At 42.1% G+C, this 17,840-nt stretch overlaps 3 protein-coding genes across 4 annotated transcripts; 2 read left to right on the forward strand and 1 right to left on the reverse strand.

Annotated features, from left to right (window-relative positions):
• Nucleotides 1-7,233: 7,233 nt before the first annotated feature.
• Nucleotides 7,234-10,083, reverse strand: sri (sorcin). The gene is given in 8 exon segments (NM_001146522.1): nt 7,234-7,679; nt 7,788-7,846; nt 7,942-8,055; nt 8,168-8,315; nt 8,638-8,681; nt 8,824-8,893; nt 9,034-9,144; nt 9,949-10,083. Coding segments are annotated over 8 exon segments (621 nt in total). The 5' UTR covers nt 9,997-10,083; the 3' UTR covers nt 7,234-7,652.
• A 928-nt stretch (nt 10,084-11,011) lies between these two features.
• LOC106605361 (uncharacterized) lies at nt 11,012-12,969 on the forward strand. The gene is made up of 4 exons (XM_014200886.3): nt 11,012-11,372; nt 12,060-12,386; nt 12,491-12,572; nt 12,683-12,969. Exons 1-4 carry the CDS (start codon nt 11,195-11,197, stop codon nt 12,753-12,755), a joined length of 660 nt encoding a protein of 219 aa, XP_014056361.1. The 5' UTR covers nt 11,012-11,194; the 3' UTR covers nt 12,756-12,969.
• A 594-nt stretch (nt 12,970-13,563) lies between these two features.
• On the forward strand, nt 13,564-16,982 carry LOC106605360 (U11/U12 small nuclear ribonucleoprotein 48 kDa protein). 2 transcript variants are annotated; one of them, XM_014200883.3, is made up of 9 exons: nt 13,564-13,840; nt 14,163-14,276; nt 14,548-14,608; nt 14,742-14,822; nt 15,490-15,675; nt 15,792-15,913; nt 16,011-16,114; nt 16,244-16,420; nt 16,591-16,982. In XM_014200883.3, exons 1-9 carry the CDS (start codon nt 13,697-13,699, stop codon nt 16,661-16,663), a joined length of 1,062 nt encoding a protein of 353 aa, XP_014056358.2. In that variant the 5' UTR covers nt 13,564-13,696; the 3' UTR covers nt 16,664-16,982. The 2 variants fall into 2 exon arrangements, with proteins under 2 accessions (XP_014056358.2, XP_014056359.2); XM_014200884.3 differs by having other exon boundaries at nt 16,247-16,420.
• The last annotated feature ends 858 nt before the right edge of the window (nt 16,983-17,840 follow it).

The raw sequence follows: 17,840 nt of genomic DNA on the forward strand, positions 1-17,840 counted from the left end.
ATTTGCCGATGACACAACAGTGGTAGGCCTGATCACCGACGACAACGAGACAGCCTATAGGGAGGTCGGAGACCTGACCGTGTGGTGCAAGGACAACAACCTCCCCCTCAACGTAATCAAGACAAAGGAGATGATTGTGGACTACAGGAAAAAGAGGACCGAGAACGCCCCCATTCTCATCGACGGGACTGCAGTGGAGCAGGTTGAGAGCTTCAAGTTCCTTGGTGTCCACATCACCAACAAACTAACATGGTCCAAACACACCATGACAGTCATGAAGCGGACACAACAAAACCTATTCCCCCTCAGGAGACTGAAAAGATTTGGTATGGGTCCTCAGATCCTCAAAAGGTTCTACAGCTGCACCATCGAGAGCATCCTGACTGGTTGCATCACTGCCTGGTATGGCAACTGCTCGGCCTCCAACTGCAAGGCACTACAGAGGGTAGTGCGAACGGTCCAGTACATCACTGGGGCCAAGCTTCCTGCCATCCAGGACCTCTATACCAGGCGGTGTCAGAGGAAGGCCCTGAAAATTGTCAAAGACTCCAGCCACCCTAGTCATAGACTGTTATCTCTGCTACCACACAGCAAGCAGTACCGGAGCGCCAAGTCTAGGTCCAAGAGGTTTCTAAACAGCTTCTACCCCCAAGCCATAAGACTCCTGAACATTTAGTCAAATGGCTACCCAGACTATTGCCACATTGCCCCCCCCCCCTCCACACCACTGCCACTCTCTGTTGTCATCTATGCATAGTCACTTTAATTAACTCTACCTACATGTACATGCTACCTCAACTAACTGCACTTTCGGTTAGGGGCTTGTAAGTAAGCACTTCACTGTAAGGTCTACTGTTGTATTTGGCGCATGTGACTAATAAAATTTGATTTGGTTTGATTTGATTGGTTCAATTGAATGACACTTGAGAGAGGTTCTCTAATTGGCCTGCAGGTGGTGCCATTGTAAACAATATTAAAAAAGCTTCTGATTTTAGAACGGTACTGTTTAGCTGTCTGTGGGTGATCAGTGAATGCTTGGGCTTTGTCGGTGTCCTCTGTGCCTGAGTGGTTCTCAGTAGACTTACAGGCTGGATCGGTGCTTTTAAAAAGTTCAACAAGGCACACATGGCCTCGCAGACTCTTTCTATTTTTCATGCGGTCAATGTCAAGTGCAGGAGAAACGTGACTCGTGGCACTGCTCAGTGGACAAACCCATATGCAGATTTTGGTAGTAACTGAGTGCATTCATACACTTCAGTGCTCTTTTTCATCTGGTGCAGGTACAGGTGACATAGCAACAGTGGGAAATGAATCAGCCAAACAGAGCCCTGTAACCATAGAGATCCTTTTCAAATGGAATATAGTCGGATTAGGACTGTCATGACTGTCATGTGATTTTTTTGGTCTGATTTGTATTCCTCAGGTCTTAAGACAAATTATCATCATTGATGACAGCAGTGATGAGGAAGTCGTTATCATGGTGGGGGGTATGATATTTGTGCGTCTGTATCTTTCTCACTCATCATTATTCACAATTCATTAAGAATTATCCGTAATCATGGTACCAGCCACAGTGTTTAGAAACATATTCTGCTCTTATTTACAGTGGTGTAAAGTACTTAAGTAAAAATACTTCAAAGTACTACTTAAGTAATTTTTGGGGGTATCTGTACTTCACTTTACTATTTATATTTTTGACAACTTTTACTTTTACTTACTTTTACTACATTCCTAAAGAAAATGAAGTACTTTTTACTCCAGACATACCCAAAAGTGTTCGTTACATGTTGAATGCTTAGCAGGACAGGAATATGGTCTAATTCCCACACTTATCAAGAGACTATCCCTGGTCATAACTACTGCCTCTGATCTCACTAAACACATGCTTCGTTTGTAAATTATGTCTGAGTGTTGGAGTGTGCCCCTGGCTATCTGTAAATAACTCGAAAATGTGTCTGTCTGCTTTGCTTAAACACAAGGGTGGGTCATTTTTACCCAAGGACAGCGGGAGGGTTAACCCTCGCAAGGCTCAGATGGTATCCTTAGCCACTTCACAGAGCATGCTCAGACCAGCTGGCTGGAGTCGTTACGGACATATTCAATCTCTCCCTATCCCAGTCTGCTGTCCCCACTTGCGTCAAGATGTTCACCATAGTTCCTGTACTCAAGAAAGCAAAGGTAACTGAACTAAATGACTATAATAGCACTCACTTCTGTCATCATGAAGTGCTTTGAGAGGCTAGTTAAGGATCATATCACCTCCATCTTACCTGACACCCTAGACCCACTTTAATTTGCATACTGCCCCAATAGATCCACAGATGATGCAATTGCCATTGCACTACACACTGCCCTATCCCATCTGGACAAGAGGAATACCTATGTAAGAATGCTGTTCATTGACTATAACTCAGCCTTCAACACCATAGTACCTCCAAGCTCATCATTAAGCTCGGGGCCCAGGGTCTGAACCCCGCCCTGTGCAACTGGGTCCTGAAATTCCTGATGGGCCGCCCCCAGGTGGTGAAGGTAGGAAACAACACCTCCACTACGCTGAACCTCAACACAGGTGCCCCACACGGGTGGGTGCTCAGCCCCCTCCTGTACTCCCTGTTCAACCATGACCCCGTGGCAACGCACGACTCTAACTCAAACATCAAGTTTGCAGACGATTACCAACAATGACGAGACAGCCTACAGGGAGGAGGTGAGGGACCTGCCGGAGTGGTGCCAGGAAAATAACCTCTCCCTCAACAAAACGAAGGAGCTGATCGTTGACTTCAGGAGACAACAGAGAGAGCACGCCCCTATTCACATCGACGGGACGGCAGTGGAGTAGACAGTGTGGTGAAGAAGGCGCAACAGCGCCTCTTCAACCTCAGGAGGCTGAAGAAATTCGGCTTGGCCCCTAAGACCCTCACAAACTTTTATAGATGTACAACTGAGAGCATCCTGTCGGGCTGTATCACCACCTTGTACGACAACTGCACTGCCGCAACCACAGGGCTCTCCAGAGGATGGTACGGTCTGCCCAGTGGCGATTTTAGCATATAAATCTTGGTGGGGCAAAAAAATGTATAAATAAATGTATGCATGCCAGCATAGACACTACACAACACAACACTAAACAATACATTAATCGTACTATAACGGTGACAAACGGTGCCCACAAACTGTTAGGGCATACATAAAGCTGTCCCAAAACCTTACCGCCTTGTCTGGCAGCGAAGACAATTCATTCAGCCTCATTTACTGCCTTTTTAAAAAACATAGCTGATATTTACATTTCAGTCATTTGGCAGACACTCTTATCCAGAGCAACTTACAGTAGTGAATGCATACATTTCATGCATTTTTTTGTACTGGCCCCCCGTGGGAATCGAACCCACAAACCTGGTGTTGCAAACACCATGCTCTACCAACTGAGCCACAGGGAAGGCCTGATATGGCTGACTTGTTAAGAAATTGTAGTTTCTACTGACAATTGAGAAGTACAAACTATGACATAAGGGAAGGACAATCCATAATTCAATTGAGACATTAATGAGCGAGGTAGGACGGATGTTGTCAATATAACTATTTGTTCAGCACTTTTGAAATGTACAGCGATAGAATTCAGAACATGGGCTGTTCTTACAGTATTCTCCCTGCACACCAAGTCAGAACCGTTGGATAAATAACGGGGCCATATAAGCAGACAATGAAAGCTCTTACAATATTCGATGATTACATTTCTCTAAAACAGGCTATAGGCTACATGTGCACGTGTACCAACAAGTCAGAACAGTAGGCGAAAGAGGCTACTAACAGCTTACTACACAACATAGACAACATACACAACATTAGTATTACTTTCTTAGCTACAGTATACATATCTCCCTGGCATATTACATCATTTATGCAGCAGCATACAATACATTTTTGGACTAATCTTGTTGTGCTCACTTCCTTCCAAACCACTCATTGTTGAATTTGCAATTTACAACTTGTTGTGTAATGTTTATATCCATTGGCCGATAAGCACCAATTCTTTTTATCTATAATTTCTCTTCATTATTTCTCTTCATATGACAACGATTGAAAAGGATTTGCCAGTAGATTGTCGACTTGATTCATGATGATGACTTCTAGCTAAGATTTTGATAGTATGATGTTGACATGATCAGTACAATCAAAGCTACTATACATATAACGAGATTTGACGTCATTTTATCTGTGGCCAATGACCTTGAGCCTTCTTGGATGGGCAATTCTAATGTATCTCTATGTCAATACCCAAAGGCTAGAATTTTCGAGGTCTCCCCTTAGACTATGCGGTGACGTAGTTTCCTCATGAGTGACAGAACACTGAGCCAATCACGGCTCAAAGCTCCATATTTTCTGCTGGCTTGCCCCACCATCACAGAAAGCACTGAGCTGGGCTGAAACACCTGTATTTTGGAGCTGCCTTACTCAAGAAAACAAAAAAGAGACCGTGTTTGTATGCGGCTTTATTAACTCAATGATTTATATATTTTTTTAATTGTTTGCAAACTGATATGTGACACATATTAATGCCAAAATAACATGCAAAACAGGCAAGCCCCAAAAAATCTAAATGACTGGTCGCCACTGGGTATGTCCAATGCATCACCGGGGACACTGCCTGCCCTGCAGGACACCTACAGCACCCGATGTAACAGGAAGACCAAAAAGATCATCAAGGACATCAACCACTCGAGCCACTACCTGTTCACCCCGTTATCATCCAGAAGGCAAGGTCAGTACAGGTGCATCAAAGCTGGAACCAAGAGACTGAAAAACAGCTTGTACAGTATCTCAAGGCCATCACACTGTTAAATAGCCATGACTAGCCGGCTACCATCCGGTTACTCAACCCTGCACCTTAGAGGCTGCTGCTCTATGTACTACATAGACATGGAATCACTGGTCACTTTAAATTGAACACTAGTCACTATAATAATGTTTACATACTGTTTAACTCATTTCATATAATGTATTCTACTGTATTTTAGTCAATGCCACTCAGACATTGCTCATCCTAATATTTATTTATTTATTAATTCCATTCTTTTACTTTTAAATTTGTGTGTATTATTTTGAATTGTTAGATACTACTGCACTGTTGGAGCTAGTAACACAAGCATTTTGCTACACCCGCAATAAAGTCTGCTAAATATGTGTATGTGACCAACAAAATTTGATTTGATCATCCTTGGAAGCTGAAAATTTCAATTTTTTTCAATGGTCTGCATACTCACCAGACATGTTACCCATTGAACGTGTTTGGGATGTTCTGGATCTACGTGTACAACAGCGTGTTCCAGTTTCCGCCGATATCCAGGAAGTCCGCACAGCCATCCAAGAAGAGCGGGACAACATTCCACAGGCCACAATCAACAGACTGATCAACTGTATGCGAAGGAGATGTGTTGCGCTGCACACCAGATACTGATAGGTTCTGGTACACGCTCCTACCTTTTTTTAAAGATATCTGTGACCAACAGATGCATATCTGTATTCCCAGTCATGTGAAATCCATAGATTAGTGCCTAATGATTTCCTTACATGAACTGTAACTCAGTAAAATCTTTGAAATTGTTGCATGTTGCGTTTATTTTTTTGTTCAGTGTAATTTAAATATTTCTGTGTAGGCCTATCTATTATTTAGTGTTTATCTAAATATTTACAATTGATTTTTTTTAAATCCTGTTATTCTGGACTTCATCATTTCCGACAGGTCAATGTCAGTTTAATAAAATTTTCAGTTCACATATTTCAAACTTCAATTCATTTATCATATCTTTGTTTTCTAGACATTTCACATTGTTTCCAAAATCTATTTCATAATTTTTTCACCATAGTAATTACTGACTTAACTAAAAGCCTCAAACATGTATAGTCTCTCAGGGGTTATATCGCTCTTCTTTGAATATTGACATTGTCTGTAGTTTGTAATAAATAAGTCAGTTGACCATGTTTTCCTTTTCTTCTTCTCTCTTCCCGCTGTCTTTTCAGACCTGTGATGATGGAAGTGCTGGTAGTCGGGCCATCATTGGGAGGTAGGGATGGAGGGGAAGAGGGGCAGGGATAGGGTCGGTGTAGTCGCTGCACTTTCATCGGTGTCGTCTTCATCTCTCTCATGTTCTCTTTTGGCCTCGCTCTCACTGCTGTCACTTTCTTCTTCACCGTCGCTCGGGATGGAGTTGGAAGACTATGGGGTGACGTCTACTTCAGCGCTCTGGTGGACGACCTTACTAGTTCCATTTATTTTTTCTTATGCCGTCTCGACTCTCTCTCTCTCTCTCTCTCTCTCTCTCCCGGGCTCACTCTCTGTCACAGCTCCTGGAGAAGCAGCGGTGACGGCACACAGCGCGAGTTGTAGTCTTGCTGACGGTCTAGGGTGCTGGGTCTAATGCTGCGGGCTCACTTTCTCTTTATCAAGCCTTGGATTAGAGGCTGGACCTCTTCTTACCATGCCTGCATAGGACACTGGACATTGGAAGGTGTGACCTTCACCTCCACATAGGCTGTACATGGCTTCGTCAGTAAAGTCTTTTGCTTTGCGGCCGTCCAGCGCATTTCCAACATTTAACATTATGACAATCTCTGACCTGATGGTCCAGACTCTTGACAGATGTAGCAGCGATGGGTCTGACCTTGATAACTGACTTTCCCAATGTAGGGACCCATTGCGGTTGAGTTAAGGATCTGTACTGGAAATCTGCTGATTTTCCACAAATGTACTTTGTACCTTCTGACCCCAGATCAGATCCCAAACTTGTCTAGTGGCTTGAAGACAGGCTGTATAATTTCGCAGTACCAGTTTAGGAAAAGCTCTACATCTTGGTCTGCAATTTCTCCTGTAAAGAACTCAACAAAAATGGTCTTTACATCTAGCTCAATAGAGGACCCAGTCTTTCCACTTTGGATGTGAGGAGTGGGCAGACTGGACCTCCAGGAAACGACAGAGTGGAGGTTCTGCCTGCTCAAGTCATAGCCTCTCTCCAAGTGGACAAGAGTGATGGTTAGAAGTGAGTGATGTTGACATTTTAGAAACCATAAAATCACTCGTAAGTTAAATCAATTATTTTCTGGATTCATACCTTGTTCTAGTACTCTTGTTTTCCCATGGAAAGTGCATGTGGACCTACAGTGTGAAATGCTGATAATGCTCACTAGATTTTATTGAACTGTCACCAAGCCCTACTAAGAAAACAACAGATCAGAGGTGTATTCAACATATATGGTCGTGTTTATTACTCTCTTTCACATACAGACAGGATTACTCCCAGCTATATTTAGGGATATCTTGATTATCATGATTAATAGTAAAGACTTTCAACAGTGACATAACATAGAGAACATGCAGATTTACGGGTTTATAGGCACACCTAGTGGTTAAAGTTGGCTAATATTCATTCCAGTTTCCTAAGGTAATGTTACGATTTTATAGTAACTTCCTATTTCAAAACCATTAATGAGGAATGTGACAATTAGGTTTTAGTCATGTTTGTATAAAAGCAATCAAAAAAAGCAAGTGATTTGTGAGTATCAAAAATACATGTCAGAATTCATTTTTACACATGCTAAATTGTAAATATTATGGGAGTTAAGAGGTAGTCCCTCAGATTTTTTTCTGCTCTGTCTCTTCATGTGCTCATCGTGCACTGGATGAACTGAGAGAGAGAGAAACAGAGTGATTATAATACTTTAAATTTAAGAAGGGGCCATTTACAGTAAGTGCTTACAACAAGGAAGTGTTGTAAGAGATTTGAAAGACTTACATCATCGTATGGAAATGTGGCCATTCCCTGTCCAGCTTGGTCCCGCTTTCGGAACAAATCTGTAGCAAACATACAGAGAGAAACTATTACCAAACAACCACACATAAAATAGTCATACTGATAATGGACAAAGTGATCAAAACAGTCCACTCACCAGTCAGGGTTCTGAGTTTCACACAACAAGCTACGTAGTCATCAAAGGTGATCTTCCCCTGAGAACTGAATCTCTTGATGATGCAGTTCATGGCTTGTGGGCTCAGTCTGTAGCCTGTAACACACAAACATACATGTCAAATGAACATTTCTCTCTCATATTGACTATCGATCATCACTTATTGTGTATACACATAAACAAATACACCCTTTGTGCTTGTACGTACCCATGGAAGTGACTGCCTGGTGCATCTCCTGGGGGTCCACGGTCCCACTCTGGTCACGGTCAATGGACATGAAGTGCTGCTTCCAGCCATTGAGCACGGTCCACAGCTCCTTGAACTCGTTGAAGCCCATAGTACATGACATGTCTCTCTGAGGGGTCGCTTCAGTCAAGGAACAGGAACAGCAGTGACCTCACAACCTTACCTCAAACATGAATATAGACAGCTAAAGGTTTTCTGAATAATTTCAATATTTAGATTTTGTTGTCCTGATATATCTAGTTGTTTTTTCCCCATTCAAGAAAAATCCATGGAACACAGTCATACAATGTGAGAGGACTTTCTGCAAACTCTCAATGCACAAAAAACAGTCACTTATGCATATTCCATCTCATGTTATTGTACTGGTAGCTAGTGGGACCATAGTATTTTAAAAACCTGTGTGTTTGTACTGACTGGTTAGTCAAGGATACATCCAGCATGTTGATCATCAGTCTGCAGGTCTCCAGATTAAAAGCTGTCGGAGATAAGTTAACAGTTAATCAAACCACAGTCAGCTCTCCATACAGTGTAAAGAATAGAATAAAACAAAATACTGCATTGAAAAATGGCTGGGAGTTTGCGGTTCCCGTCGGTCTTGTACATGGTGTCACTCTTACGTTTGTAGCCACCAGAGAAGTTAGCCTGTGTGAGGCATTGCTGGAGCTCTTCCGCTGATATGTGCCCATCCTTCCAATGTCAAAAGATGGAGGGGAAAAAATACTTATTGAGACCGAAACAATGCTATACATTTTTAGACGACAGTAAGCTGTTTTGATTGTGTTGAGACTAGCAGATAGCTCAATATGTCAATCTGTAAGTCTTATTACCTGGCCTGCAACAGCAGCAAAATATCCATAGAGAGGGTCTTGCTGCTGACCAGGGTATCCTCCAAAGCCGGGGCCACCAGGAGGGTGGCCACCAGCAGGGGCACCTCCATACTGCGAAACAGACAGTAAATTATTTAGAGAGAAACAGACAGACAATGATTTAGAGAGAGAGAAACAGTAAACACCATAAGGTTACTATGAAACAGTTAGTGACAACATAGGTCAAGTGCCATGAAAGTGACCAAAGTTGAACATAACAATGACTCACTCTGAACCACCTAACCAATAGTCTATAAACAAGAGACAATTATGTCTCAAATCTGTGCAAGGTGCTGAGAATTATTTCATATAGATTATTTATTCCAATCAGAGTGTCAAACTGTACTTCGGCCAGCAAAACCAGGACAGTGAGTCCCAGCTATTATGTGAACCTGACCACTCCCAGGGTTGGGTGAACCGAGTTAATTCAAAACCAGTACTTCTATAGACCTATACGCTACTGAACTTTTTATACAAAGTATAGGCCCTATAATCCATCATAGTAGAACTAACATTTGCACTTTATGTTATCTTTTGATCAGCTCAGAATGTTACATTGTAAGAGTGCCTCTGTTGTATCCAACAAGCCTCTTCATTCCGGGAACAACAGGCCTCCCTGGAGGCTAAAGCGACTAAAGCATAAAAGCTCTGCTACGGCTTGCCAATGGTAGAGGTTCGTTGGCAGGCAGGCCTACAAACGGTATTAGATACAACAACTACTCTACTGTATTCTGAAAACACTGTGCAATATACGCTTGTTATATTATGTAGGATATTATGTCGATTTGCAGTTCTACTTCCGGACAACTAAACGGTCCTGCCGATTCCCATTTATTTTCATATTTGTGTAGAAGACACTTGTCTGTAAGATCTTACCCCTCCTGGGTATCCGCCTGCGGGAGCACCATATCCAGGAAAACTCATTTCTATGAATCAAAAGAATAACACTGTGATACCAACTGGCAACAAATTATCCCTTCCCTGACTCGTCCTTCTTGACACAAGGGGAGTGTCCTGCTTTACTATAAGCAATGGGAGGGATGAATTTGCGTTTTAGGCTGTTGTCTTTGGGAACCTTTATTTGGAGTAAAAGAGTGGATGTAGTTGAACAGAAGTCAAAGTATAAACGTTTACCAGAGTATCTTTTGCTAAAATGAAATGAACACTCGAGGAAGTAAATAGTATATGCCAGGCACATTCCAGTGTTTTATCTTTCATTCACGCTCATCGCCTCAACGCACTAGTCCCTGATTGGCCTTGCATTAACATGTGACCAGCTGCCTGCCAATCATGTGACAATAATACTTGTCAACGAAGATAAATGCAACGCTGACAAAGAAAGTAATACCATAGATAGTAGTAGTACTTATAGTAATAGATTTGCATATAGATTTTTTCTCACATTTTTAAACAAGTGAATATGATGCCAAATTGTGAGTTGTCTCAATTGTTACTGTGTCTTACTATTGTGCTAAACATTACTTTCACCAGGCATTGTATTTTACATTTTAGTCATTTAGCAGACGCTCTTATCCAGAGCGACTTACAGTAGTGAATACATACATTTCATTTTAATTTCATGCAAAAAAAATGTTTTGTACTGGCTCCCCGTGGGAATTATAACCCACAACCCTGGCGTTGCACACACCATGCTGGCGTTGCAAACACCATGCTCTACCAACTGAGCCACAGGGAAGGCTTTTGTGTATATATTATGGCTTTTGTGTATATATTATGCGTGAGTGTGCATGTTCCTAATGCTACTGCACAGCATTAACTGTCCCACAGGCTAATAATGTTGTATTGTATTTGTGTTGTATTGTAAAACAGTAAGACCACCAAGAGTCATCATTACATCATTACACAAGATCAGAAACACTCTCATCTCAGAACCATTAGGGTGAACTTCCTTTCTGGACAGGAAACGCTGAATCGTGCCTCCACTGAAAAGCTGTTCTGCGGCTGACAGGATCAGAGGGCACTGCTGCGGAGCCCATGCAGCTCCAGTCCATGGACAAATCTGGCTCATCTCTAGCCAATAGACCTGCTATTATCGACAAGGGAATCAAACACGCAAAGTGATTCTTCTTTGCCTTGGTATACAATAGAAGCCCTGCCTGAGATGTATGGACAGAACCCTAACTGGTTGTGGTCGAACGGGGTGCCTCTACGCCACCAAGGGCACCTGGTCAGACTTGGCTCAGCAACCCTGAGGCAATGGGAGGATGAAGAAGAAGGAAAAGAGGAAGAACATGCAATTTGGACCAGGGAGCATCCAGCAATCTGTTGCTATACTACAAGTAAGAGTGAGGTGTATGAGGTAACTGTGAGAGAATATTGCAGGCTCATTGCAAAATAGTACAGGGGACTCTTTCATTACTTGTCTGTTTCAACCCTGTTTTTCCTGTTTTAGGTTTGTTTTCAAGTGGCATGCCTTGTTGTTTTGGGGTAAACAGGGTTTATGCTGGTTTGTATCAATTAACATTATGTTTTCCCATTGGTGCTATTCTGGTTTTGCTTACCTACCACTCCCTCAGTGCTTGCCAGTGTGGCCAGATGACTTGTGACTAAGAGCCTTGCCCAAACTCAGCAGGCCCATTGGCAGGCCAAAGAGACAGCAGGACCAAACACGTGATACAATGACAGACTGCAACAGAACAGCACCCAACCTTCCATCCTACCTTACGTCATCCCTTCTCACCACACCTCACTGTTATCGCTCCTCCATCTCATCCCTTCACCTCCTCTCTCAGCCTTCCATCTCCTCTCCTTGCATCTCTTTATCCACGTTTCAGTCTTCATCTCCCCTATTCCCATTTCTTTGTATGCTCATTAAAGTGCCATCCAACATATAGACATAATGCCATTTGCTTGGTTTCTCCATTCACATGAATCCCTTTAGACATCATCAATGGTATGAACAGAATAGCTTTTTGTCAACTGTTCTTAGGTTCTCTCCTTCTCTCCTCTGTCCCCTGTGTCTTCAGATGGCCATGGCCTCACCCAAGAGTGTGTTCAGAACCACTGGGGCTGGGCCGGTACCGAGAGTCCCTTTGGCCCTGTCTACACAGACCTAGTTAGCATCCAAAGCCAGAGTGACACAGGGCTAGATGCCCCTGAAATGTGGATGGATGTCCCCCCACACCAGCCTTCCTTGGGTGGGGCTGATGGAGAAGAATCATCCCAGCATTGTTTAGACAGTCAATGGGGGAGCCACAGGACAGAGGGCCATGGCTGTGTTTGTGTGCATGGACCAAGTGAACCAGGAAGATGTTGCCACAGTTGGGCTGGTTCCCCTCTCTTCAATTTCAGAAGTAAGAGTATGTGTCTGTTTATGTGAAAGAGGGTAATTCTCTATGGTGATCCAGTATGGCTGCTATGTAGTATTTTTCTCTAATCAAATACTTCTGTTTCCCAGTGAGGAAGACAATAATGGTAGGAGTCGAGGTGGAAATAGTGGAGGAAGTAGCCTATGAGGACACAGAGACACTTGAAGTAATGTAAGTAGTTAAATGATTCAAGGTCATGGTTTATTTACACATTGCTGAAGCACATAAACAAAGTAGGGCTATGCAGAAGATAATGTGTGTATGTATGTCTTTCTTTTTAGATCAGAAGGAGTCTATCCAAATTATTTGATGGAAAACATATTGCTGCACGATGACCAGCTTTTCCCCACCTAAACCTGCATTCCTTCAAAAGTTGTTTGCAAGGGAACTTTCTGTGTTTTTAAATGTCAGCCTTGATGTTTGAATGTATTTTAAATGTATTGAAATGTAGTTTAAATATTAAAAATGTATTTTAAATACCATTTAAATGCCTTTTATATGTTCGTGTTATGTAAGTGACGTTACATTAATTTAAAAAACATTTACCCAATAAAATAAGAAAACCTTTGCTTGTTGTCTTGATTTGAACTTCTAATGAAGATATAGTGTATGTAACTTCCAAGACCTTCTGACAGTCTACACCTGCTTTGTCCGTCCAGTGTTCCAGTATGGCACCCAGGTCTCACAGCCCACCAACACAACCAACTTAAGAAGATCCAACCAAAATCATCATGGGCACCACCTACACCTTCTGCATGCAATGACCTGGGCTTGCAGTCCTTGGAGTCCCACCGCACCCACCACTGCAGATCCTTTGTCCAGAAGCTTGCAAAATCCCAGCACCAAATAACGTTAGCTGCCTCAGACGATAGGACATGTCAGTGTCAGATCTACCCATCGAGTCCTTCCCCCTATTCGGACTGACAGATACTACAACAGCAATGCCTTACTTTGTGAAGCTGCTTAACTGTAATATTGTATACTACACCTCATATGTTTTATTTGATTTACTTACTTACGTAGGCCTATGTATGCTGCAATTCAGCGTTTAGCGGCAAATGTGTACAATTCAAAACTAAACCTTAAATGTATTTTTAATTCTTCAATTACCAGAATGCACCTCAGTCATGCTTACGTCATCTACATGCGCCACACAGCCTACGCTATTAAAATGCGACAGTGGTGCTGAACAGCGTTCGAAATCTGCATATCCAATATGGGTTGGACATTAACTAGTAAAATGTAAGGAAGCCCCTTTTAATGTAGACACAATTTAGATTTTACCTGACTACGACATGTGCGACTCAGCAGAAAATCACCAGGCTCGTCTGCGAAGTTTGGAAGAGTTGACGGAGTTCACCGAGAACTGCCAGAGACAACTGAATGAGCTGTTCGAGACGCTGGGATGGAGACAGGACCAGGACAACGGCTCAGTTCAGGTAGGTCAGGAAGCTAGTTAGTTATATTTATTCAACTCCTCAGATACGATGGGTGGTTCTCCTAGCCCTGAAAGCGCGGCGTTCTTTATAGGACTAGTTCACCCCATAATCAATGTTTTCATAACGTTACCTGAGCTAATATCCATATATCCATATTTAAAATGTGCACCATCTGTTATGTATGTGTAACTAGCTAGATATGAGGCCTCCAAATAAATGGGAAAACCCTAGATGATGGGCGATTCATTAAGTCTCTGTATACATGACATGCATGCTACAACAAGCAGAGATGAGATTATAACTTGTGAATGACCTTCCATAGGAGCCGATGGAGGTGTGCCCCTATGACCCGAACCACAGAGTGCCAAGCAGGAGCATGGAGAGACACAAAGCCACCTGCCAACTCAGCCAGATTGGATACTCCCATGAGGAACAGGTTAAAGATCTATACAGTATCACATACGCGCACACATACTCGACTGAAATATCAACTGAGCCATCAACACTTTTTGGTGTAGCTTGTCATTAGGGTAAGGAGTTTTTCCTGACCATACGGCCAGACCTAGAAAAACTGGACCCTATAACTAGAGGGGACCAAACTGGTAAGGTCAAATGATCAGGAAAAACTCTCCACCCTAGTTATACAACAACCTTATCTGTTATTATGTTCTTAAAAGATTTTATAAAAAGTAAACTCCTTTCCCAAGGCTGAGATGTATGACCCCTCTCTGTGTTATGAGAATGCCAGCATTACCAGCTTCACAATGGGTGAGTGTCACACTATTCCATTGCAAAGTGAATCTCAACTTCATGTAGTAGTCAAAATTCCCTGGACTGACCCTGGGTTGGGGAAGCCCACTGCGTGTCTCACATCTTTCTTTGTGTTTTGCCTCACCTGTAGACAAACACACACAGCAACAAGTGATTCTTCAAGCAAGAGCAAGTGCACCGCCAATTAGGACAGAGGGACAGTACAGCCAAAGTAAGATCTTTACACCCTTACATTAGTGTTAGGTCACTGATAAAACCCTATGCTTCATGGCCATCAGCATTAGTTTGACTCTGTGGTAGACATACCCCACAAAATATTTCTGCTTTTATTTTGGAGAAGCAATTAATGGTCATTTCACCAAAGAGCAAGCAATGTTTAAATTCTTTTTTTTTACCAAGCTCGTAAGTCTTCAGTGCCTTGCCCATGTCTAAAAAGGTCTCAATTAACATGCATTAATTCATTATAAACACTGCTAAATATGGTGGCTATGTTTTTATTTTTATTTTAGGATCTAGTTTCTTTGAGTTTGTCATCTGTACGTGTTTGTGTTTTGTTTTCAGTGACTGGGGTGAGTAATTACAGGAGGTTCTTCCCTCGTTCAGGCTTACTGATTACGTGCAGTATCCTTTTAATGCCATATCCTTTCAAACATGCTGCCTCTGTTGGCGGCCCCATGTACACACACGTTTTCCCTGTACGTGTTGGGGAAAGGCCTTTACTCTTTTTTAACCCTTTCATACTGAAGGTGTGAGTGATCATCTCAATGTGATCAATGTGTTCTTAAAAGCTTTTGAATTAAGGACTTCTCATGACTCTCTACTCTGTGATACTGTTGTAGCATGTGAGTGTGTGTAAAGCCCTTTTCATTGTGCTGCAGGTGAATACTCCACAGACCCTTCAGAAGTTCCTCAGAACCAGAAGCGAGCTATCTGTGACCTTACTGTGGCAGACCGATTGGCTCTTTTTGATCACGTGACAAGGGAGGGCATCAAACAGAAGGATCAAGCTGTTGCAACCAACAACGAGGACCTTTATGTTGACTTGGTGGCCAAGCTCAAAAAGGGTAGGCCTATAAACATGAACTATTGAGATCAGTAGTGTGGTTTAAGCCACTTTTCTTAAGAATTGCTTCTCTAAATCCATTCCAGTGAGTCTGTTATGTTTATTTCTGTTCTTCAGGTAACGATCAGAACGAGCACAAGTCTCACCTGGAGCTGATGGCTGAGATGAGGGACTACAAGAGACGGCGGCAGTCTTACAGAGCAAAGAACGTCCACAACACCAAGAAGTCCTACACTGAGGTGTGTGGGGGTGAGACTGTTTCAATAGAATGTTAATGGATGTACTTTACTTTGATGTGTGTGTTATATCTGGATATGTTTTTCATGAATCCTGCAGGTGATTCGGGAGGTGATTAATGTCCACTCTGTTGAACTGTCCAGTCAGTGGAAAGAGGAGGAGAGGAAGGAAGAGGTTAGAGAGTCCAAACACGCCCCTCACAGGTAATCCAACCATTGTCTTCTTACCTACATGATGGCTCATACAAAATCCAGTTAGTACTGTAATCCTTATTTAAGGAGCATGTAAAAAATAAAATAAAAACGGACTCCCCTGAACCATTTGTCTCTCAGAAGATCTGAGGACAGGCGGTCTGCCTCTATAGAGTCCCGCCAATCTCACGTCAGCTCCAGGGATGGACACGTCTCCCACCACAAACGCCACCACAGCGAAGAGCGCAGCAAAGACCCCAGCCCAGAGCAGAGCCAGGGGCGCAGCCGAGAGAAGGAGCGCAAGAAGAAGAGAAAGAGGTGAGTCGGAGAGTAGTGGATTGACTGAATATCATTGTCTCATGCATTCAAATCTGACATTGTTTAATTGTATGAAGTCACCATCAAGGCTGGTTGCAGACATTTAGTGGTTGATGAATGCTTTGGCTGTATACATGTTTGGTGAATTGAATGTGTGTGGACATTCACAGGGATTCCTGCTCGCCGGATGAGAGGCCTCATGATCGAAAGAAGAAAAAGAAGAAGAAAAAGGAAGAGAAGTGATTTTCAAGTTTAGTACTTTAGCTTGGAAAACCAGAGATTAGGTCAAGGAGCCAACCAAAGCTACGTTTCAATGTCCATAATAGTGTACCACTCAGAATGCACGCCTTCATACTAAGTGTGCCCAATTCATGGCTTCATACTAAGTGGTATGCGTGTGTAGAAATTGTAGTTTGACTCACAGACAAATCTTTCTTTGATGTAATCTAATGATGATATTTTAAAGCAACAGTGCAGCTTTAAACATTTGTCTTAAACTGAGAGGTTATTAAAATGCCAGTTGTATTAGATTACAGAATGTAAATAAACTGTTACAACACGATTCTGAATTCTGTTGTACATTCATAATTACCCCTGTATTTGATTCACTTCCAAAAGAACGGTTTGATGTTTAAAGTTAAAAAAGCATTGTGTTTGAACTTTGAATAGAGAATAAAAGCTTCATATGTGTACTTTAATGATCATGGTCATAATCTGTGTAAAAGCTTTCGTGTGTATGATGGCCCTTATTTAGAAGTACTCAGAGAAAAGTCTTACTTCAGTAAGGTTACCTTTCATTCTCACAAAAATGACTTGTGTTGTAAAGCCACAATTACTTTAGAATTCATGGATTACTTCCTTTTTTAACAAGAACTCTGCATAAACAATTGTCAGTGTCTTTCCATGTTGCGACTAGAAATGGTCAGAAATATCTACACATTTCTATCAGATAAGTATATTAATGTAATCATTTAGGTGTAAATGGCCCCTCCCAGACCAACCCTATTGGTTGAGACCCCTCAGGGCAGTTTGTGCATTTCTCAGTGTGTACTGTATTGAATGTTGGACCGGAGTGTCCATAGTTGGCACACTTTTACCAGCAGGTCAAAAGGACACAAAAGGTCAGGCCTGGGGTCAATGTGCATCTGCAGTCTTTTAATGATGGGATAAAAATACTTTTCAATATCTGTCACAACACTATTCAATTGGTACTAAGGTTGATCACCTGTTAAACCGTTACTTTAAATGGGTATTCAATTCATAATCAGAATGTCAATTGATTTTTTTGGACTGAATGACTATAGAATTGACCTTAACTGTACTACTTGAACAGCTCCAAATGTCAACCTTTGAATGTTTTTAGTTATTAGGGTATTCACGACCTGCACAACTGTGTCAGTATACTGAAATGCTCACAACA

This window comes from Salmo salar, chromosome 05, assembly GCF_965601325.2.
Source record: "Salmo salar chromosome 05, fSalSal1, whole genome shotgun sequence".
NCBI classification, from domain to species: domain Eukaryota; kingdom Metazoa; phylum Chordata; class Actinopteri; order Salmoniformes; family Salmonidae; genus Salmo; species Salmo salar.

What these genes read in the sequence shown, in the direction of transcription:
- LOC106605361 (XM_014200886.3), top strand. Translation starts at nt 11,195, where the DNA reads ATGTATGGACAGAACCCTAACTGGTTGTGGTCGAACGGGGTGCCTCTA. An exon ending in CCCTCTCTTCAATTTCAGAA is followed by an intron (nt 12,387 to 12,490) that starts GTAAGAGTATGT and finishes TCTGTTTCCCAG; the next exon opens with TGAGGAAGACAATAATGGTA. An exon ending in ACAGAGACACTTGAAGTAAT is followed by an intron (nt 12,573 to 12,682) that starts GTAAGTAGTTAA and finishes CTTTCTTTTTAG; the next exon opens with ATCAGAAGGAGTCTATCCAA.
- LOC106605360 (XM_014200883.3), top strand. Translation starts at nt 13,697, where the DNA reads ATGTGCGACTCAGCAGAAAATCACCAGGCTCGTCTGCGAAGTTTGGAA. An exon ending in CATTACCAGCTTCACAATGG is followed by an intron (nt 14,609 to 14,741) that starts GTGAGTGTCACA and finishes CCTCACCTGTAG; the next exon opens with ACAAACACACACAGCAACAA. An exon ending in AGAGGGACAGTACAGCCAAA is followed by an intron (nt 14,823 to 15,489) that starts GTAAGATCTTTA and finishes ATTGTGCTGCAG; the next exon opens with GTGAATACTCCACAGACCCT.